Source organism: Phragmites australis, chromosome 10 (assembly GCF_958298935.1).
Source record: "Phragmites australis chromosome 10, lpPhrAust1.1, whole genome shotgun sequence".
NCBI lineage: Eukaryota > Viridiplantae > Streptophyta > Magnoliopsida > Poales > Poaceae > Phragmites > Phragmites australis.
Genome location: NC_084930.1, coordinates 13607289 through 13630175, shown reverse-complemented (window position 1 = coordinate 13630175; position 22887 = coordinate 13607289). Strand labels below are relative to the sequence as shown.

Here is a 22887-nt window from a genome sequence, read left to right as displayed (position 1 = left end):
ACCAAGTTAGCAGATTCTACATGTTCGTTAGGCTCATTCTATTAGAAGTTACCGATTTGATACAAGTTGAATTTCTAAATACGAAAAATTGACACTCAAATGGTACCACGCCAACCCCCACCAGCTCCAATTTTTTACGTCTAGGAATACAACTCGCGACAGATCGGTACTTTCTAAGAAAAGAAGCCTAACGACCATATAGGATCTGCTAACTTAGGAAACAATTATGACATGACATATTCAGTCACGTCAGCAAACGGTGAGAACTGAAATCTGTAAGTATGACGTATGGATCCTTATCAAATCTGTTCATAGTAACATATGTGTAGTTATATGACAAAGTGATACAAATAAATGTGGTTTTGTAAAATTAGTGAAAAAATATAGTTTTATGATAGTTAAATTAAAAAAAGTGTAGTTTTATGATAAAATGATGCAAAGTAAGTGTAGTTTTGTAAAATAGAAAAAAAAATAATTTTATGATAGTTTTGACGATCATAATATAGTTTTACGAAATTTACTCAATCTATCGCAATCTAAAAGCCATCTCTCACTAACTTTTTGCAAACTGTAAATATAAAAAAATAAAAATATCCACACAAGCATATTATAATTATTCACTAATACCATTTTTACCCCGAAATGTTTTTTTGGTCTTTTATTCTAATCGGTACGTCTTCCGTATCTGGCTCTCCCGATCTCCCTACCGCCGATCTCCCAGACCCCAGCCGCCGGGGCCCCTCCGCCCGCCCCCTCTAGCCGGTGGCCCTCCAACCACCCGGCGAGATGGAGAACCCGCCGTCACGACGATGGCCGTCGAGCTTCCGCTTCAGCCCCACCAACGAGGAGCTCGTCCAATACTACCTCAAGCGCCGGATCGCCTCCGAACGCCCGACCCCCTACATCGCCGACGTCGACGTCTACAAATCCCACCCCTCTCACCTCCCCAATACACGTGCTCCCCCAATCGCCTCGGTTTCTCGCAATCCTTCATGGTCCCATGCCCTGGAGTTGTCGAGCTGCACTGCAGAGAGGTCGGCGCGCCAGCCGCACCACCAGCGACGGCTACTGGAAGGCCACGGGGAAGGACCGCTTCGTCTGCGGCGGTGGCCGGCCGGTATGGAGCAAGAAGACACTCGTGTACCACCACGGCCGCACGCCTCGCGGGGAGCACGTACTGGGTCATGTACGAATACACCATCCTCGCCGATGCGCTCCCGCTGGCTGCGGGCGCTCGCGAGGCATACGCGCTGTACAAGATGTTCCAGAAGAACGGGGCCGGGCCCAAAAACGGCGAGTAGTACGGCGTACCCTTCCGGGAGGAGGATTGGTTGGACGAGGAGGAGGGAGTGGTTGCGGATGCTGCTGCTCATCCTGTTCCTACCAGCGCTAATTGTGCTTCTATAGTCGAGGAGCATAGTGACCGTGAGCTTCCCATTGGGGATCTTGAGGGGCTCCTGTCGCAGATTGGAAATGATCAGGGGGAAGTTTGCGCTGCAGGTCCTACCGCCAGCAGTGATGCTGTGGTGACAGTAGAATGTTCTAGCACAGAGCTTCCACTAGGGGATCTTGAAGGGCTTTTGCTGCAAATAGCCAATGACCAAGAAATGTTCGAACCTCTGTCAGATTTCTCCACACCATTTCCTCATTGTAACTTCAGCCAGGTTTGTCTTGTTGTGTATATATAAGTTGTACTTTGCACCCGTTAATCCTTTAGAAGGTTGGAAACCTCTACATGTTGCAGTGTGATTTGTAATTGCTTATGCATCATGCTCATACAATGAAAGAAAAGATTAAATTGATATAAATATGTACTAAAAAAATTAGGGATATTATATACATTACACAACTAAAATAAACATCCACCCCACTTCAGAATCCAAAATGTCAAATAACCTTTAGCTTTTTAAAATCTACAATCTAGAAGTAATTTTTCAGAATCCAAAACTAAAATAAGCATTTCTAAGAGTATCATATTATCAAAAACGACCAAACGTTAAATATGAACATAGAGTCGATGAGCATATATGTTTCTTAAGGGATTAGTATATAGTTGCACGCACGAGTACAGAGCGAGTCTGGCACAAGGGTGATGCCAATAACACGCACACGATTACAGTAGAATTAATATTACTAGAATACATCACCAAATCCTTTATTCTAATAACACAATTCAGCTGAAGCAGAGTGCTCGTCGTTGTCCTCATCGGTCGTACGGAACCTGATAAGGTCCCTTCATTCAATCCTGCCAAAAGCAAAGGGAAAAAATTTGTTAACTCGGATGTAATGTTTGATTTTGCTTGCCATTAACAAGATATTTCGCTGGCTAAATGTAAGGTAGCTGCCTACCTTTGTAAAGGAAAAAAATTCACGACTATTCATATTTTTCTGCTCTCCTTTTCAGCTGAGCACTGACTAACCGTATGGGCATGCGTAACTTGTGATAATCTATTTCCGAACTGTACCGTACGTGGCTTGTGAATAAATTCTGCACACTTGCACATCTTCTTTTTTTTTTCGGGGTTTCTTTGATGAATTGAATGCTACGCTGTTTGAGCATAGTCGTTGATCTATGATTTAATCACTTGAAACAGTATCTACCGGCGCAAGTACGTACGTAGGATCCACTGCTAGTTTGTACTATTTGTTTGTGCAGTATATATTATGCATGCATGCATGTTGACATGCTGTGTCAACTGGTATAAACTTGTGTCACCGTGTGTACAACTCACTTGGTGCAGTCGATGTCCGGGGAGATGATGTAGGGCAGCGAGAGGCCGCAGTCGCCCGGCAGTTCCCGCGCGGCGGAGATGTTGGCGTTGACCTGGCGGTAGGCCGCCTTGAGGCACTCGCACGTGGCCTGCCTCTCGGCCTTGGTGTCCGCGGCCGCGTAGAGGGTGGCCACGCCGGCGCAGCAGGCGCCGGAGGGGCGGTCCTCGTCGCCCTGCAGGAAGCCGAGGCACGGGGACAGGTCGTTGAGCACGTCGGAGCATGCGATGTCGGCCCGCACGGCCAGCTGCTGGACCGCGAGCATCGCGAGGAGGAGGACGGCGAAGGCCGAGCTCTTCGTCATGGCTGGTTCCGTTGGTGAGGCTGCGATAATCGAGGCAGTGAGAATGATGCATGCTAGCGCTATTGGTTTTGGGTTGTGTATGGTATTTATAGGCATAGATGAACTGGGGTAGTGGGGTGTTCAATGGTTATTCAAGTTTCAGGCATGGGACGTGTTGATTGTTGGTGGTACCAGGTTTTTGCTCACTGGTTTAGTTTTGATTTTCAGCAAAAATGGAACACCTTTTTGGTGTTCCAGGGTGCAGGTGCAAGAGTTTCTAGAGGATCGTGCACCAGGTTTGATAGTTAAGTTATTGGATTAGGTATTCTGTTGGAGGACGCCGTGGCCCGTGGTCCGTGGTCTTGAGAAAATACAACAGCACGGAGGAGTTGAGGGATGCTCGGCTTGGTAGCAAACACACCAGCGAACCTTTCCATGTTCAGTTTGACTGTTTGTTTTGGACAGTCACAGGAAATATTTTCCTTCCTGCAGCTAGCTCGATTAGAACTTACTATTAAGTACGGATTAACTAGTATCTGGAATGCGTTTGGCATATATATTTGCATAACCACTTGAAACAAAATTGCAATTAATTGTCAATGTAAACCATGTTGCAACACCAGATTGTCAGCGTGTTCCTTGATCTTGGAGCAACTCAAACTCAAGTACTCCAATGGCTTCCAAATGGTATGATCTGTCCGCGTAGCTTTCACACATTTACACATATCCACGCAGCGCCGCAAGCATGAACACAATTTAGCAAGATTAGTAATGTGCAATTTCTTTTTTACGTATGCAGATTTGTAACGAAGGGTGTAAAGAAATTTGGAAGGAACTGCACCGCGCGATGCGAGTAAAATTCCTACAAATTCTTGTGCCGTTGTGCTTTACCAATAGGCAATATGGGCGGAGCCCATGTTAGTTGTGTGATGAGTCAGCTTCCCCGCACGGGTCCATGCATACCGGCCCATGCCGCCCACGTCGCCCACGCCCACTGCATGTCCCGGACGTTACGGATCACATTCTTGTACTGCTCCCGCATATCCAGTGAATTAAACAGAAAGGATTTCTTTTTGGAAAGTATCTATTTTGCCTCCTTCAACTCTTGCTTGGGTTCAATTTTCCTCCCTTTAACTCCAATTAGTTACGTGTTCGTGCGTTACAACGGGAGTAAAAAAATTCATAAGGTAATATAATTGATTGGGTGAAGTAATGAATATCACATAACCAATTAGTAGGCTCCTCTTGCTAGATGTTTTATGTTATGAACCACAAAAAGAGGCCATTTACATGAGTGCAAGAACCCATCTGTGATGCTGCACTTGTAGCCAGTTGTACCTTTGTTTAGCTGATCCCTACCTGATGGCAAGGCCACGCGGGTGGACTTTGCAGCATTGGACCATACAAGCTAGTACAACAGGACTCAATGAGGCCGAATGCTAATGCATACCTCACTTCCTGCTGAGGTGAAGCAACGACAACGATCTGCAGGCTGCAGTAGTAGACAAGACAACAGAGGTGGACAGTGTGCAACATTCACATCTTCATACCTAGGTGAATTAGGCAAGGGATATAACGACAGACATGTCCTCGTAACATTTTTACCTACTCCATGCCTATTCTGAGGATGCATATCAATATTGGATACAGAAAGTCTATTCTGAGGATGTATAAATGTGAGTGCCCTTTCTTTAAAGACTTAGCCCTTCATAATTCTCCCACAAAACGGGTGACTCTTTCCAATTATCACTTGATGGCAGTATAAGTGGTCTCAAAATAAGACTCAGTCCAAATATTGGAACAAAAAAATCATAAAATTGCACACGACCTAGGTGACAGCGAGCAATTTGCAGAATAAAAAGGCATGATGTGTCCTCTGGATTGTCCAATTGAATAAAGCATGGTTAAATCATATCCCCTATAGTAGTCTCACACCAACACTGCACCATGATCAGCAAAATGGTAATAATATTAGGGACCAAATCACCAAAAAGGGCAAACCTTTTCCAGTTCCAAATTATTATCAAGAAATTAGTGAAGCAACAAATTCTAATGGAAGAATAATTACAAACCCTCTTTTGACAGATGAAAAAATTGATTATTAGGTTTGTGATTGAATTTTTGTGTATTTTTTAAGTAGTAGAGATAGAGATAAAGATTAATAATTCCTTTTTTATCTCCCTGCAATATTTACAAAGAAGAAAAGGCAGAGAAAGATGTAAACATTCATACAATAGACATTTTAAAAGAAAATCGTGCTGAAATTAAAATCACAAGAGTACAATGTCATCATTTATGTTCCCACATCTAAAGCAATAGATTATCACATTTTTAAATGAGCACAACTCATATTATACTTCAAGTGATACAATATTAAACAGAGATCCAATGAATTGAACAGGCCTAGTATGTTGTGGTAACAGACTACTCCATTCAAGTTGTAATACTTTATTTAGCAGAGCAAATAACAAAGGGACTGGAAAATTTTCATAGCATCAAACATTTTTTTTGAGAGGTCATAGCATAAAACATTGTAACGCTTGAGATGCACCCTAAATTTTTTCTCACTAACAAAAGAACTAGTGTATCACCTCAGCTCTGAATCCAACTACTACCGATTGATAGCAAATTAATATAGGTGTGTAAGCATTAGAAAGCATAAAAGCTATGGTAGTTGTACATTATGTATATTGTCATTAGAACGTGCTCAGATCTGTCAATTATCAAGCATGGTTATCAGCCACCACCCTTACTGAACAGAAATCGGATTAAATGAAAGTTTCATCTCAGTGCAGACAAAAATAAGCGAGAAAATCGTACCCTCTCAACTCTCAAATATCATCTTGTTGTGAGGCATTATCTCAAGCATCTGGTAGGTGGTGGTGCTTTCCATTGTCTCATTGTCTTGCACTCTTGCATCCCTAATAAATCAGGAAGCAAACAAAAATTAATGGACTGATAGAGGGAGATCAGGCTCGTGCAGGCGCTGACCTCGATAAGTTCATTGACAAGGAAGAGGCGGCCAAGTTCATGGAGCTCATCGACAAGCTTGTGCAGGTGTTGGCCTCGACGTCGACCGTGCTGCTGCTCGCCCTCGACAACATCATCTCCTGTGGCCTCTCTCCAGCGGTGGCGACCGACGGTAGTGCAGCAGTCTATGCAGCCAACCCAGGTCCTCGTTTCCTCGGTCTTCTCCCACGCCGCAGCAGGAGGTCGAGGCCGAGAGCGTCGGGCGCTGTTTCTTTGTCCGCTCTGGGCGTTGGCACCACGTCAGGCGTGGCGGGGGAGGCGCGAGTGCGTGGCGAGAGAGGAGATGATGGCGAGGTGTGGAGGGTGAGGTGGGAGTGCGGGGCCGGGCTCGGTTGCGGGATCGAGGAGTTTGCTCGAGCTACTCAACCTTGATGTTGTCAAGGATTGGGGCTGGGGTAGGGATCGAGGCCGTGGAGGTGGCGCCGACGCGGAGAAAGATATGCTCGCGAGCGGGTGATGGCAGCCGGTGACCTGTCTAGACCCGCAGGTGGTGCCTGTGGGAGGATGGAGCACGATTGCGTGGGAAGAGGACACGTGATAGGGCGGCGGCGTGGGAGGAGAGGTATCCACGGGGTTGGGATTGGAAGGAGGTGTGCGTTGTGCGGGATAGAGGCGGTGTGGGATAACCGCGCGTTGCGGAAGGAAAGGGAGCGGGGAGGCGGAGCGACGTTGGAGGATGCGAAAGCAGGATCAGCAGGAGCGGGGTTAGCGTGCGTGCGGGCGGGAGAGCGAAAGAAGGACGGGGGGCAGGAAAACGTTGACGATACACGGACTATAACTTTTTTAAGTAGGAGAGATACCAGATATACACCAACATCTTGAACTATTAAAAATCGGGCAAATTAGACCCTCGACTAGGTTTTATCGTGGTTTTGCGCTGATGTGGACACTGGTTTGTATGTAGGCGATGACACATACTAGGGTCAACCTGCCAGCGTCCTCCACTACTCCATCCCCGTAACCTCCTCGCACAAATAACCGCCAGCTCGGTCAACGGGCCGGAGCGTTTGCCGGCGAAGCCGACGAGGAGGCGTCCGTCCATCACGGTCTCCTCGGACATCTGCTGCTACGCACCGCCGTGGCCACCGCTCCTCCTTCCGTCTCTTCCGCATCATCATCCGCATCACCAGGGTAGCATCAAACTTGAGGCCAATTTCAGCATCCGTGCGGCCAACCCATTGATCAAATCAAACTCTTCCGCCCCAAGCTTCGCTTTCCACCTGCGAGCATGAGCCATTGTCTTTTGCACCGCTAAGCTTAGATTTCTGCCAATGAGCACGAGCCAACCGATTTGCTTGGCAATATCGCCCATGCTGCCGATATTAGCTAATCGATCGACTTGCTGCTGCGCTCCGCTCTGCCTTGGCTCGTCCCTGGCAACGAATTTGGTGGCGCGTCTTCTCAGGCTTAGCAATGCCGTATCCAGATCCGATGCCTTATCTTCCTGAGCAGAACACCAAGCCCTACGGCCTATCTGCAGCAGCAAGCGAGGTGGACCTGGAGAGGGAGGAGAGGCTGGCACCTGAGCTTCAGCCACGTCGAGCGTTGCTGCGGTTGGCATGGCGGCTTCGTCTCCTCGAGCAAGAGAGAGAATATGTGCAAAAGGGGAGGGGAGGTAGAAGAAAGTGACAGAGAATGACGCATAGGTCCTACCATTTTTTAATCACAGATTTTTGTGTTTTTTCTCTGGTCATTGCCATGTCATCCAAACCGATCCATGTCAGCATCAACTAGGACGAAAACCACATTTCAATGTGTCAGGAGGGTAATTTGGACTTTTTTTAAGTACATAATTTTTGAGCTTAGAGGGACAATATAGCAATGCGGCTTGATGCCGTGGGGCGCGGCCATGGGCGGCAGCATGAGCGAGAGGTCATTGGGCTGTGCTTGTGAGCACTAGAGCCACAATTAGACTACGACATGCCCGCCGTCTAAAAAGCCTGTGTGATTTCGTCGAGGTCCTTACGACTCGTGACGTGTGTATTAGTTGTAAGTTTAGTGTGCGTCTTAGAGTGTGTTGTTGTATGTGTGTAACGTGTGATGTGTGTTTAGTGTACATTTAGCTACTAAGTATAATTTATGCTCTAATATTAAGATATTAAAAAATAAACAGTAGTTTAAAGGGCCATCGGCTCTAGGGCATTGGGCCAATATGATGATCCAATAGGGAAGGAAGTGGGCGTATAAATATCTTCGTAAAGAAATGAGTTGGACCAAATTAGTCCAAAACACGAGGACATGCACGCGTGCACAGCATCTATTGATCTATCTAAAACTTCGGTAGTCGTCATTTGAGATATTGATGTGGTTTTTAATATATATTTTTACCCACTACTTTTTTAAGCAATTGTTTTCAAAGTTTTAGAGAATAGACTAATTTAAAAGTATTTTTCATGACAAACCTAGTAATATTATTTTTGTGTGATAAACATGGATACTTTTGCATATGTTAGTGGTCAAAGTTTCTAGATCTTGATCATGCAAATTCTTAAAAAAATATCTATTTGAGAATAGAGGAAGTATATGCTTGCTATAACATTCCCACACATAATTTTAATGAATATCATGTACCGTCTTGCGGGCAGACAAATGTTAGTTGTAACATGTCCACGCATATTTTCAATACATACACACTTTAGTCTCATATTGCTAGCCTAACAAAAATTGGATATACTTAAATAGCTGGCTCTTTCCATGGTCTAAAATAAAAAAAAAACACATGTGAGGGAGAGAGCACAGGGATTCTGACTATACACGTGCGTGCATTTCGCATTTTTCACGTGAAAATCACGTGACTTTTGACTTGCGCGACGCGTGCGTGTAGAAATGGTAGGCGATCATGTAATTATCATTTTCTTTTAATGTGATGGCTCCGTTTTAATGAGATTAAAATAGATGTTTCAAATCAGGATCACTACGTAAAAAAGGACATAGGAGACACAGTTTAATAACGAGTCATTACACAACCCGTCACTTATATCACCTCAGGTCACGCCTATTTATAGACCCGTCACTGATACCAGATAATAGGTGATGTGTCATAATATTACCCGTCACCAATAAGATAAGTGATAGGTAATAACTAAACACGTCACTTATGACTTGGTCATAGGTGATGGGTAACCCTGCAACAGTAATAAGTGACTGGTCATATTATAACCCGTCACTTATAACTTGGTAAAGGTGACGGGTCTCCCTAGACCAATTATAAGTGACAGGTTATAATGCAACCCGTCACTTATGACTCTTAATAGGTGACGGGTAACCTTATCACCCGTCACCTATTAGTCAACTCTGTATTAAGAGCTGTCCAGCCATTGTGTGAGCGAACAGTTACAACACAGTGCCGCCCGCACAGTAGCTGGCGATTTTCACCGGCTCCTCTAGTATTCTCCAATATCTTATTGATTTGAAGTTTGAATTGGTGCTAGATCTTTGAAGGTTCACATCTTCCCCTTTCCTCCTCCTTTCCTCTCCTCCTCTAAACCCTAATTGGTAGATTTGTTGTGCTTTAAGTTGTACAACTATTTTGCATGTTTATCCAAAATCTTAGAACAAGTGAGTTGTATTTATGTTAGGTTTGATATTAGATTTGCCTGATGTACCGTGAGATGTCACAGATCTAGTGTATTTGTAGGGAATTTTTAATCACGTTCTTAACCATGAAATTAAGGTCATTGTTAATGAAGAATTAATGTTTTTACATTAATTGTAGATGACGGACAGAAATTGGATGTACCTCGAGACCCAGACTTGTTTGGAGTACTTGAGCGGGGTGAAGCATTTCATAAGTGCTGCCTTGGCGGATTTGAAAGATCGTGGTAAAACGGTAATGTATTGTCCGTGTCACGACTTCAGGGATGAAAAGGAGTTCCCGAAACTAGACAATATCCATGCACACTTGGTCATGTGTGGATTTAAAGAGAATTATACATGTTGTAACAAACATGGCGAAGAAGGCCTTAATGAGGGAGAGATGGATTGGGCCCTCCATGCTGATAGTGTGGATCAAGGACTTACACCCTGTGAAATAGATCATGATCTCAGGGATGAGGATATATTATATTTGAATGAAAATGATCTCGAGAATTTTGTGGAGAATGTGGACCAGATGGTGCGGGATGTCGAGCGGCACGACGAGTATAACAATGGTGAGTTTACTAAATTCTAGAAATTTATGCGGGATTCCAAGACGTCCCTTTATCCCAACTGCAAGGAGGAGTACACACGGATATTTGGGAACCTAAAGCTTCTACAGCTGAAGGCAACCCATGGTTGGACTAACAAGAGTTTCGAAGCATTACTAGGTCTGCTAAGGGACATGCTATTGGAGGAGAACTTGGTGCCTGAGGGCGCCTATGATGTGAAGAAGATAATTTGTCCTTTAGGACTGGAAATAGAAAAAACTACATGCATATAAGTAGGATTGTATCTTGTTTCGTGGAGAGTATGCAGAGCTGGATTAATGCCCCGTGTGTGGAACCCATCGATATAAGCGTAAAAATTATGGTGGTGACGAGGACGAAGGCAAGAAAAGTAAAGGTGGTCCTAAGAAGGTAGTGTGATATTTTCCTATAATTCCCCATCTGAAGCATCTATTTGCCAACAGAAAGGAGGCTCAATTGGTGCGTTGGCATAAGGAGGGTCGTAAGAACGACACAATGATATGGCACCCGACAGATTCCGCTTAATGGCGAATCGTTGCTTCCACATTTGGTTGGTTCGCCGAAGAATTGAGAAATATTAGGTTTGCTATGAGTATAGATAGCATGAATCAATTCGGTAACAGGAGTACCTCATATAGCACCTGGCTTGTTGTATTGTTGATCTACAACCTTCCACCCTGCCTTTGTACCAAGCGGAAATATATTATGTTGTCGATCTTGGTATCAAGACCGAAATAACCTGACAATGATATATATGTGTAACTCAGGCCTTTAGTCGATGATGTTAAGAAACTCTGGTCGGAAGACGTCGAGGTTTGGGATCAGTACAAGCAAGAGTACTTTACTTTGCATGCCATGTTGTTCGTCACCATCAATGATCTGCAGCACTTCGTAACTTGTCAGGTCAGAGCAAAAGAAAAGGTGAAGCTTGGCCCCATTTCTTAGATGACACATGCAGTTTGAGGTTGAACAACTCAAAGAAAATAGTGTACATGCGGCATTGACATTTCCTTCCCAGGAAGCACCCGTACCAAAACATGGACAAGCAGTTCGATGGCACAAGGGAGAAAGTGTTACCTCCTAGGCATTTCAGCGGGGAAGATGTCCACAATCAGGTTAAGAATATCAATGTTGTCCTTGGCAAGCGAAATCAATCCTCTAAGGATGATGAACAATTAGGAATATGGAATAAGAAATCAATACTATTCGAGCTAGAGTATTGGGAAAAATTAGATAATCGCCACTCTATCGACAACATACATGTAAAGAAGAATATCTGCGAGAGTCTGATCGGTACATTGCTCTAAATGAAGGGAAAAGTAAAGGATCATGAGAACACACGAGCTGACCTTGAAGAAATGGGCTTAAGGCTGGAGCTTCATGCACAAGATACGGACAAAGGAAAACACCTACCCCTAGCAGCTATCACTCTCTCCAGGAAGGAGAAAAAAGAATTATGTGAGTTCTTGCATAGTGTGAAAGTTCCCTCCGATTACTCATCCAACATTATAAGACTTGTCTCGGTGAAAGAGCTAGAAATGAATTTCGCCATGATGAATTCCCTTGATTGCCATGTGATGATAAAGTCACTGTTTGCGGTAGCTATTAGGAACATCCTCCCAATAAAGGTTCACGAGGTTATCTTGAGCCTGTGCTTTTTCTTCAATGCAATTGAACAAAAGGTGCTCGATCTAGACTTACTGGAGGAGCTAGAAAGAAGACACGTTGAGACTCTATTTATTCTTGAGGTGTATTTCCCACCATCCTTTTTCAATATCATGGTACATCTCACTGCTCACCTTGTGAAGGAGATACACTACCTTGGCCCCGTGTTCCTGCATCACATGTTTCCATACGAGAGATATATGGGCGTTCTCAAGTCGTACGTATGGAATCGAGCCTTTCCTGAGGGATGCATTGTGTAGGGTTACGCGACGGAGGAGGCATTGGAGTGGTCTGTCAATTACATTAACCCAAATAACCCAATTGGCGTGCCTAAGTCTCACCATGAGGGGAGGCTTGTAGGTGTGGGAGTTCTGGGGAAGATGGCAATAACTCCTGATCCGAAGGCTTACAACCAAGCTCATTTCCTTGTGCTGCAATAAATGAGCGAAGTGTGCCCATATGTTAATGAGCACAAACAGATACTGCTTGAAGAGAATCCAGGGCAGACCAAAGCTTGGGTTGCGAGGCAACATATACAAAGGTTCACGACTTGGTTCCGAGATCAAATCAGACAATCAAGTAATCCTACAAGTGCTCTGATAAAAAAACTGGCATCAGGCCCTATATACACAATTATGACATATCAAGGGTACGATATAAATGGATACATATTTTACACGGTTGCCCAAGATGAGAATAGCATATACCAGAACAGTTGTGTTCGTATAGATGCTTATAACAACGATATGTAGAGGGGTACATACTACGGTCAAATAGAGGAGATTTGGGAGTTGAACTACTTGGGATTCAAGGTAGCCTTGTTTCGGTGCCATTGGGTACATGGGGCAAAGGGCTTCACTAATGACACAAACACAGTTGCTGACGGACAAGGTTACCATCATGGGAATCGATGCTGACGGGTTGCCTACGGATGAAAAGGCCCTGAATAGATTCCGGAGGGTCGCGGGGCTCATTGCTCGGGAGAGGGTGCCGATAATTACTAAGTTCAATGACCTCACTGACGAAGCGAAGAGGGACTTGTTCAATAATGTCATCATGGAGTATCTGGAGTACCCTAGAAACATGAGCGAGCGTCAAAAGAATGCCATGGTCAATACAATAATGAAAGCGATCATGATACTTCACCTAAGTTTTAAGAGCAAGCTTGTGAATCGGTACTTAGCAAAAGGGGTGGCACCCTTCGAGAGCTACAAGCACTTGAAACCGGAAGATTGGGATACTTTTGTGCAGATGAAGAGCTCAGAGCAGTTCAAGAAGGAGAGTGAGAAGAAGAAGTAGCTTTGGGCTAAGAACAAGCATGACCACAGGATCAGTGTAGCCGGGTACGCTGGGAAAAGGGCGAAATGGCAGGCAGAGGATGAGAAATTAGCTAGAGAAGGCCGCAAGAATCTTTGAAATCAATTCCCAGGATGATCACGGTCATATTTGCGTGCAAGGGGTGAGCTGTTCGAAAGTGGGAAAATCACATTCAGAAACAGCGAAACCCAGGCAATCATAGGAAAAGTCAAAGAAAAGGCAGCCAAAGCCAGCTAAGGTTCTTTCACCGGGGTTAGGGAATGTTATGTTCTCACAGCGGCGTTGGGAAACCCGGAGCACTCAGGTCGAGTGCGAGGTGTATCAAGTTCCCAGGGCTGGAAATACGGTTTTCCCAAAGACATCGAGATGTAGAAGAAGAGGAAGATGTCGGGTGCAGTGGACGTGGATGCATTGACACGGGACATCACCTAGAAAGTTTACTCAAGTATCATGGGGTAGCTTGGAGCAAAGGGAATAGAGCTTTCCATGCCACAGGATTTTAGCCCCGAAGATGCAGGGAAGAGTAGCTGCGCTTCCATGGAGGTCAAGCAACAAGTAGCTGCTACCGAGACTGAGCCAGATACAGTTGACCTGCTAGAAGGGCCCACGCCCTACAGCCTTGTAATCAGGCCTGGCGGGTATCACATCGAGGTTGCAAGGGGCCAGGTGCTTCTAGGCGTCCGTATCTTATGTACGGTCCCGATATGTGCAGGCTATGCCGTGGTTACGGTGGATATGTTACATAGCAATGCCACCAATCACGTGTTGGAGGTCCCCCCCCCCCATCACGTGTTGGAGGTCCCCCCCCCCCAAATGAGGAAGTCATAACTCTTGGTGAAGCTCTTCATCAAAGGATCCAGTGGAAGAGGGGCGACATCGTGGTCTCCAATGCATCCCAGTCTGGACAAGCTCCAAGTGCATCGCCGCCGCGCCGCTCACTTCCTGAGAAGGCAACTTCACTGCCTTCTCCTCCTCCAGAGAAGCCGACTTCACCGCATTCTCCTCCGCATCTGGCAGCCTTGCTTCCAAACCCAATACCGTCTCCCCCAGAGAGCCCAAAAAAGAAGAAGGAAAAGGAGGTCGAGAAGAAAGGCTCTAAGAAGCCCCTGTCAGAGATGTTGAAGGCCATTGTACCGGCGAAGTGGAACTCCATTGTACCGGTGAAGAAGTCCATGGACATTGCACCAGTGTGGACTCAGGCCAACACGAAATTCAAATATGGGCTAGCAAGGGCGGGAAAAGCATGTGTCAACCTGTATAATTACTACGTACAGGCTTGTAGAGACAGCAGTGCTCAATCCATAGTTGTACAGTACAAACGACGACACTTCTTAAGTGATCAAGATGGCTACTTCATTGTGGGTTTCAATGACTTATACGACATCTTCAACCTTGATGGCCTGGATGTATCATTATTATGGGTTTTCACATTGTAAGTCCCTTGATACTGGATATTCATTAATTAATACCATTAAGTCTTGAATCTAACTGTGTTCTTATCTGTAGACATTTGATGAAAGAAAAAATGAAGAACAAGGATCCCGTCACATTTCTTAACCCTAAGGCTATTACAATATCGGTCATCCAACTTCACCCCGACTATGTTGTGAATGATGTGGCTAGGGCAATGCAACAATACTAAAAAGTGAAGCACCTGATGGGCGCCCATAACACCGGTGGCCATTGGATCTTACTTAACATTTGCCTCGAGTGGGACTTGGTGTTCTACGTCGACTCGTCAAGACCAATATCTACAAAAGGCAAACTTAGATCGTGTGATTATAACGTTGTAAAACAACTCCTCGACACGTAAGTTTTGCCTGTCTTAGTTCACATATTTAACTTTTCTAACATTCAAAGGCTCCATAATAGATCCCTCTTTATGCAGGGCTTTTGACAAGTACCTTCGAGCTCAACCGGACTATGATGCGAAAGCTGGCCGCAGGCTGACACATAAGACCGGGTACGCGGTAAGTGCTACCAAATAGATTACCAAATATTCTCTGTTGCAGTTTTTTTTCCTTTTCATCTAACAGCAAAGTTTCTTTTCAGCAGTGCCACCAACAAACACCGAGCAACACCTGCAGATTCTATGCTGCGTGAAACATGATCCTCATGCTTCGAGCAAAGAATATCAAATCCCCTGATGGAAGTTTAATACAAGATTGTTCGTAACTAATTTCGGTAATTAGTTTAATTCCATGTAACATGACATTGGTTACAGGTTAAATTATGCAGAAATAAAAGTGTATGTTTCTCGATGTGGGTGCACTCCCGAATATTCGACGACGGATCGCTGAGTTCATGGTGTCTGAAGTCATCAGCCCACAGGGCTAGTTCCACTATAGAAGCCATAGGTTGTGAAGTCTTATGTAATTATGAGTTGATCGAAACTTTGTAACATTTGTGTTTCTGTAATGAACTCATTTGAACTTTGTAATATTTGCAATTCTGTGATGAAGCGAGTTCTTATACTTTGGATGTTGCTATCTTTTGCAAGGAGAAGACGGTTGCTAAATCCTGACCACGTTCCAGGATGCAGCCAGGAAACAGCTCATTCCTATAGGACAAGAGAAACATAAGTGACGGGTAAATTGCCTACCCGTCACTTATGTTATTTATAAGTGACAGGTAACTAGGTTACCTGTCACTTATGTATTTCTCTAGTTCATGGGTGAAAGCTATAAGTGACGGGTAAAGAGGTCACCCGTTACTTATAAGACGATATAAGTGACGGGTGAAGAGGTCACTTATTAGATGATATAAGTGACGGGTGAAGAGGTCACCCGTCACCTATAAATTTCTCCCCAGTACATGGGTGAAAACCATAAGTGACGGGTAACTAGGTTACCTATCATTTATTATACGATATAAGTGACAGGTTAAGAGGTCACCCGTCACCTATAAGTTTCTCCCCAGCAAATGGGAGACGTTCATAGGTGACGGTTAACAGTTATTACCCGTCACCTTTGTTCATCATTGGTGACAGGTCCGTACCTGTCACCAATGACTAGTCACCAGTGACGCGTTCGGGGTGACGGGTACGGTACCCGTCACCCATGACTATCATCACCTGTCACCCATGTCTATTTTTCACATAGTGGATAAATACGGCATTTGCAATTTAATGAGATTCAAACATTTGATTTGAATTAATTGTTTTTTTGCAACCGAAACTACCAATTTTATGGCTATTTGAGAACCATGAGATATCTTGATGATGAATACTAGATAGTTACCATATCTGGGCACCTCAGGGTTTTCTATAATTCTCAGAACATATTTCTATCTCTAAGAAAGGGGATCCCTAGATGAAAGAAAAATACCCATAGGTACCCAGAGCATCCTGTAAACAGAAAGGAGGACTCTAGAGGACGTACGACACCCTATATATATACAGAACCAGGAGGCCCTACAGAGGAGGAGTTGGACAAACTAGAAGACACCCAAAGCCGAGCAAATAAGTTGATGACTAGGTTTAGATCCATCTAGACTAGCCACATACCCCTTGTAACAGACTCAGATAAATACAAGACAAACAGGATGTTAGATTATTATCCTCAAAGAGGTCCGAACCTACCTAAAAACTCTTGTGTATTCCCCTTGTGATTCGTCTACTCAAAGCATCTCCTAATTCTTTAACAAGTTTGTAGATCGGCGGTTCACCAATTATCGACAACTGACGCGGTCCGTGGGGATCATGAAGAAAGGCGTTGAAGAGTCTACACACGACATGCCATCAACATCGTCTAAAGCTTCACCAAAAACTGATTTTTCGGATGAGAGGTTCTACTACAACTCTACCTCACCTTCCTACGAACCGATGATCAATTGAGTGGATTTCAGCGATGAATTTTCTAGCGACAATTCAAGCGATGGGGTGAGTCAATATATGGATAAGTGTGCCAAAGATTATGGCATTGAGTTCGAACCACTCGACAACCAAGACAATTGTGAATGCCCAATTCACAATAAGTCAGGATCAATCCCCAGTTTCTAATAACATGGATTGTCAAGATAACAATCTGGAGCAATCCGATGAAGCATCCATGATGGATCTGGACACCTCTAATGGAGATTAACTCTGAGAAGTTTTCGCTATTGGAGATAGGGTGAGGATTTGGGTTGTCATGATGATGACTCTACGAACGGTTGGGGTCCTCTGGCCGTGGCGGTAAGAAATGGTCAGCCTATGGTGGGCACACCACCTCCGATCCTTATTAGGGCCCTCCGAGCGCTTTAAATCTGCGACTACTAAGAGGATCCTCCTTCTACAAGAGGCCCTCATGCACTATCCGACCATGGATCTGGCTTCTCTAGTTGGTAAGAATTGGGAGAACTTCTCTAGTCATCATCTAGACTGAGAACTCTCACCAGGCTCTAGCTAGAAATAGTGCTAACCGGGACAGACTAGGCAATCACCTATCGTGAGACGCATCAGACTCAGGGAGGCATAACACTAGGAACAAGACTTCCCGGGATGATAATAAAGAAATCAACCGCCATCTGACCTCATCGGTAAAAGGTCATTCGATCAATGACTTGTGCCAGGTCATCGACAACTGACGAAGATGCCCAGGGGCTTCTGAGGAGGCTTCTTCTACCCCTCATCAATCTAATCGGAAGATGTCCCGACATCGATCACCGAGGGTAAGACTCTTGGGAGTGCTGGAACCAAGAAATGAGCCATGAACGGATGCCTAACCTTCTCTCTTAACCTACGGAACGTAAGCTGACCAGAGATGTTCTGCCCTATGGCGATCAAGAAATACAATGGAAGCATAAATCCCATTGAGTTTCTCCAAATCTATACCATTACCATCTAGGTGTTGGTGGAATGAGAAGATAATGGCGAATTACCTCCACATGGCCCTTGAAGGGCAGTTAGGATATGGTTGATCAATCTATCACCAAGGATAATCTACTCGTGGGAGCAACTTTGCGCTGTGTTCTGAGCTAACTTTTAGGTTCCCACGTTCACCCCGGCATGAAAAATGATCTCAACCGTTGCGAGCAGATGGGGAATGAAACCTTGCACGAGTTCGTACGCAGCTTCAACAATACCTGGAATACCATCCCTAAGATTAGCGACTATAATGTCATCCAAGCATTCACTCAAGGGGTTAAGAGCCGGTGTTGCGTTGAAGACATCGCAAAATAGGAGCCTAAAATGGTTAAGGAGCTCATGCAGATTGTTGACAAGTCTGGTAGGGCTGAGGATGTGCTCCTCTACATTAAGGAAAAGACTCAGGGCATCAAGCATCCTCAACCTAGGCTCGGCGGCGAAGGTGCAGAGCAAGCACAAGAAAAACACCAAGGGAGATAAAGGTAAGAAAGCTAAATTTGATGAAGTTTTTGCAGACCTGCCCGACATTCATCCCGACCAGCGCTTCGGTCCTTCACGTAGCAAAAGCTTTACACCAGGCTCTGGAGAACGAGACAGAAATCCTTGGTGCGACTTCCATCAAACCGACAACCACAACTTCTACGAATGACGCCTCTCAAAAAAGTTGGTCAAAATGGAGGTTGAAGAAGCAGCTAAGGGAAACAAGATTCAAGTCACGACCCAAAGCAGAGACTCTGACTCATATGGCACTGAGGACGATACTGACCCGATGTCTTTCTAGCCGGATGAGAGGATGATCGACCACATGTTCGGTGGTTCTGCATCCTACAAGTCCAAACGGTAGTACCAGACGGTGGCCTGAAAAGTCCTAGCAGCCATCCCTAATGGTCATCAAGCCATGAAGTGGTCGGACACCAAAATCTCCTTCGGCCAAGAAGACTTCCCTGATAACTTTGTATGGCCAGACCGATTCACTATAGTAGTCGAGCCTACGATAAATAACTGCAGGGTTACCCAATTCCTTATCGAGGGAGAGAGCTCCTTGAACATCCTCTTCGCTAACGCACTCGAAACAATGCAGATCTCCCAGTCTACTATTAGGCCAGTTACAAAAGCCTTCCATGGCATAATACCCGGATCTTTAGCCACTCTCTTCGGTTAGATATCACTCCATGTTACCTTCTGGAAGCATGATAACTTCCGGATAGAAAAGATTTTGTTCGACATGGTCGACTTCGAGACAACATACAACGCCATCTTGAATGCAGGGTAAATTTTTAAGGCAGGACAACCTTATTGTCCTCGAAGAAAAAATGACGTAAGTGCTAATAATATCAGCGCAGTACCAGTAAGCTCTCTGGTGCTACCATGACTAGAACATCCGTAAAAGATCCTTCGAACCGGAAGCTCTGGTTGTACAACTCGTACAGAGCTAGAATATTAGCAACAAGCTATCACCGAAGTGGGAGAGTCTTTATACGGTGATAGAATCTACTCGCTCTGGCTCTCTTTGCAATGGACAATGGATGAGTCTTCAATAATTCTTGGAACGTCAATCAACTCCAAAAGTTTTATGTGTTACAGAAGAAAGCCTAAGCAGACTCAGCGATTCTCTGACTAGCCATCGTGATGGTTCGGAGTACTACTCGGAAATATGACCTTCTGTGCCGGGGTCCTATCACAATTTTTTGTTTGGGATCATTTCGTTGTGACAATCCAACTTCCAAACCCAGCCAGCGACCAATGTTTTCCTCCCTATCCTTTTGCAAGAATGGGATGATATTTGCAGGCTGATCAGAAAACTTACTTGGATGGAACATCTTCTTGAGGGAACGCTTGAGAACTCAGAAGCCTTCAGAACCCCGAATAGATACTCTGATAACCCAGAGAACCTGGTTAGATACTTGAAGACTTGAGTCCTACTCGATGACATGATGGGACAAATTTTTTAACTTTGCTGGCTATGTACTTGACCAGTCGAAGCCTAATTTCACGTACTGATGGGGGGCTTGACAATGAATATTGGATAGTTATCAAATTCGGGCACCGCAAGGTTTCCCGTAATCTCCAGGAATGAGATCCCAGATGAAAAGAAATTACCTATAGGTACCTAGGGTATCCAGTAAATAGGAAAGTTTATCTGTAAGAATGAGAAGGAGGACTCCAGAGGACATACGACATCCATATATATAGAAGCCAGGGGCCCTACGGAGGAGTCGGATCACATACACCCTTGTAGCAAGCTCAAATAAATACAAGACAAACATGCTGTAGGGTTATTATCCTCAGAGAGGTCCGAACCTATCTAAAAACTTATGTGTGTTCCCCTTTTGATTCGTCTACTCAAAGCATTCCTTAATTCTTCAATAAGTTTGTTAGAGTGGTGATTAACTAATCATCGACATGTCTTGATTAGCTCTCTCTACTTTTTGTCTCCTCATTTTCCCGATCCTCTTGTCTCTTGCACCGGCTGCACTGTTTCATTCGCTGTTAAGCTGTCATCCTCTTCTCTCGGCATGCACCGAGGAGGAGGAGAGCGGGATCTCCAAAACTGGTGCTGCATAGAGACCTACACGGGGCGACAATCAGGTTTTCGGGCAGCGTATTCATGTGACCACTTGGTGCGTTCTCCGTGGACCACTATTATGTCTTGGTTCGCATCATCGACTTTTACTACGACTACTTCCTCGACGTTGACAACTTTGACTACTTTCAAGGAGATGCTTCCATGACATCGACCGGACCGCCCTCGCGGAAGCTCATCTTAATCAACCCAACAAATAAATTGTGCGTGCAACTTTTACTCATAAGAAATAGAGTAAATTTCGCAAAACTACAGATACTTTGACAAAATTTCGCAAAACTATAGATTTAAGTAATAGTTTTACAAAACTACAAATTTAGTGCCAATTTTATTGCAAAACTACAGATATTTTGGTAAAATTATTGAAAAACTGCAGATTTAAGCAATAATTTCACAAAACTATAGATTTAGCGCCGATTTTATCGCAAAACTACATATTCTAGAGGAACTATTTACAACCTCGTTACCATGACAACCGGACCCCGCTTGCAGTCTTATACTAGCTCGGGAGTTCATGTGGCTGCAAGCAGAGCTCATTCGTCAGGTTAATAGGTCTGCGATAGAATCTATAGTTTTACGATAAAATCAGCGCTAAATTTGTAGTTTTGTGAAATTATTGCTTAAATCTGTAATTTTACAATTTGCAATAGTTTTGTTGAAGTATCTGTAGTTTTATGAGCTCCAGGATGGTCCATTTCATGAGTTGATAGTTGTTGTGAGACTGCAAGCGATGCCTGGTCATCATGGTAATGGGGTGGGAATAATTTCTCTAGAATATGTAGTTTTGCGATAAAATCAGCACTAAATCTATAGTTTTATGAAATTATTGCTTAAATTTGTAGTTTGCAATAATTTTACCAAAGATATGTAGTTTACGATAAAATTGACACTAAATCTGTAGTTTTGTGAAACTATTATTTAAATTTGTAGTTTTACGATAATTTTGTCAAAGTGTATATAGTTTTGCGAAATTTACTCGAAGAAATATTATTTTTTATCAAATATAAATGATATACCTACTGATTCTAGTGTATACATCTAGTTTATCTTATACAGTTTTCCTTAAAAATTTAAATTAAAAATTTGTCGTATTATTCCAACATTGCTAAGCAATGTCACCGCCATCCAGACCATCCATATCTAAGCAACTGGCTACAGATTACAAGACACGAACAACACCCAAACATAGTTGAGCCGATCGTCTACTCGCCGCGCTCACGCCATTGAGCCATTGTGGATTGTCTCATCGCCGTCGAGCCACCGCTTCTCCCGTTACACTCGAATTCTTGCCAATTCTCTCTGTCTTTCTCTCTCTACCATCGGAGTGCTCACATCTCTGATACAGCTCTTTGCTCATGAAATTAGCTACCTGAAGGTGGTGCTTGCGAGCAGAAAACAAGGCTCGGTTGTCTGTACACTTGTTTCGAATACTCTAGTGTCAAGTTTATTTTAGTGTTGAGAACAATTTATGCAGTTGTATTCTGTAGCTGGTACAAATACTTGTTGTCTGGTTCACAAAGTAATTTCCTTGTAAATACAAATTGAGTTTCTACAGTCCTACAGAGTAAAAATACCATCACTAGTTGAGTGTAACTTCCAATGGAATACCATCAGTCCTGCCGTTCTGAAGCTTTTCTCAGCTGGTGTTCGAGGTTTTGCTACTTCAGTCACCATTGCACCCGTTAATTGATGGTATTTATAAGAATTTATAATGCTAATCAAGTGATAATTAAACTTGTTGAGATACTAGTTCACATCCACATCAGATTGTTCTTGGGACTCGACTTGGGATGATCCTTCTTTTTTTCCTTTCCCATACTTATCAATCCAAATTTTCTTTCGCTTTGATCCACTCTTTTTTTTTTGTCTCTCTTATCTTGAGGCCAGAAATCTGTGCCACGCTATTAGGTGATTCAATTGTTGCTTCAGCCTTGGATTGATCGGCGTTACCTTCAGCGGAAAATTTGTTTTTTTACTGTATTTAAGTGTCTGTGCGTTGTAACGGAAACAAAATTTGCACAAAATAATATCAAGCATATACATAAATATTGCATATGCATAGACATTGCAAACAAGAACATGAATGATCAAGATTTTACCTACTGAAGGCAATGAAAAAGTGAAACATCGACAACTTTACAACAAATAAACAAATTTCAACGGCCATACCTGCAAGATTCTAGCTCTTGCTTCTTCTGATGGATGAGGGAACTCAATCTTCTGATCC

General features: G+C 43.9%; 1 protein-coding gene and 1 pseudogene across 1 annotated transcript; one reads left to right on the top strand and one right to left on the bottom strand.

The window, feature by feature from the left end:
* Window positions 1–720: 720 nt before the first annotated feature.
* On the top strand, window positions 721–1756 carry LOC133930113 (NAC domain-containing protein 13-like; annotated as a pseudogene).
* A 972-nt stretch (window positions 1757–2728) lies between these two features.
* LOC133930112 (non-specific lipid-transfer protein 1-like) lies at window positions 2729–3043 on the bottom strand. The gene has a single exon (XM_062376810.1). It carries the CDS (start codon window positions 3032–3034, stop codon window positions 2729–2731), a length of 306 nt encoding a protein of 101 aa, XP_062232794.1. The 5' UTR covers window positions 3035–3043.
* Window positions 3044–22887: the final 19844 nt, after the last annotated feature.

Bases quoted from the DNA above. Each gene is read 5' to 3' on its own strand.
- LOC133930112 (XM_062376810.1), bottom strand. From the start codon at position 3,034: ATGCTCGCGGTCCAGCAGCTGGCCGTGCGGGCCGACATCGCATGCTCC.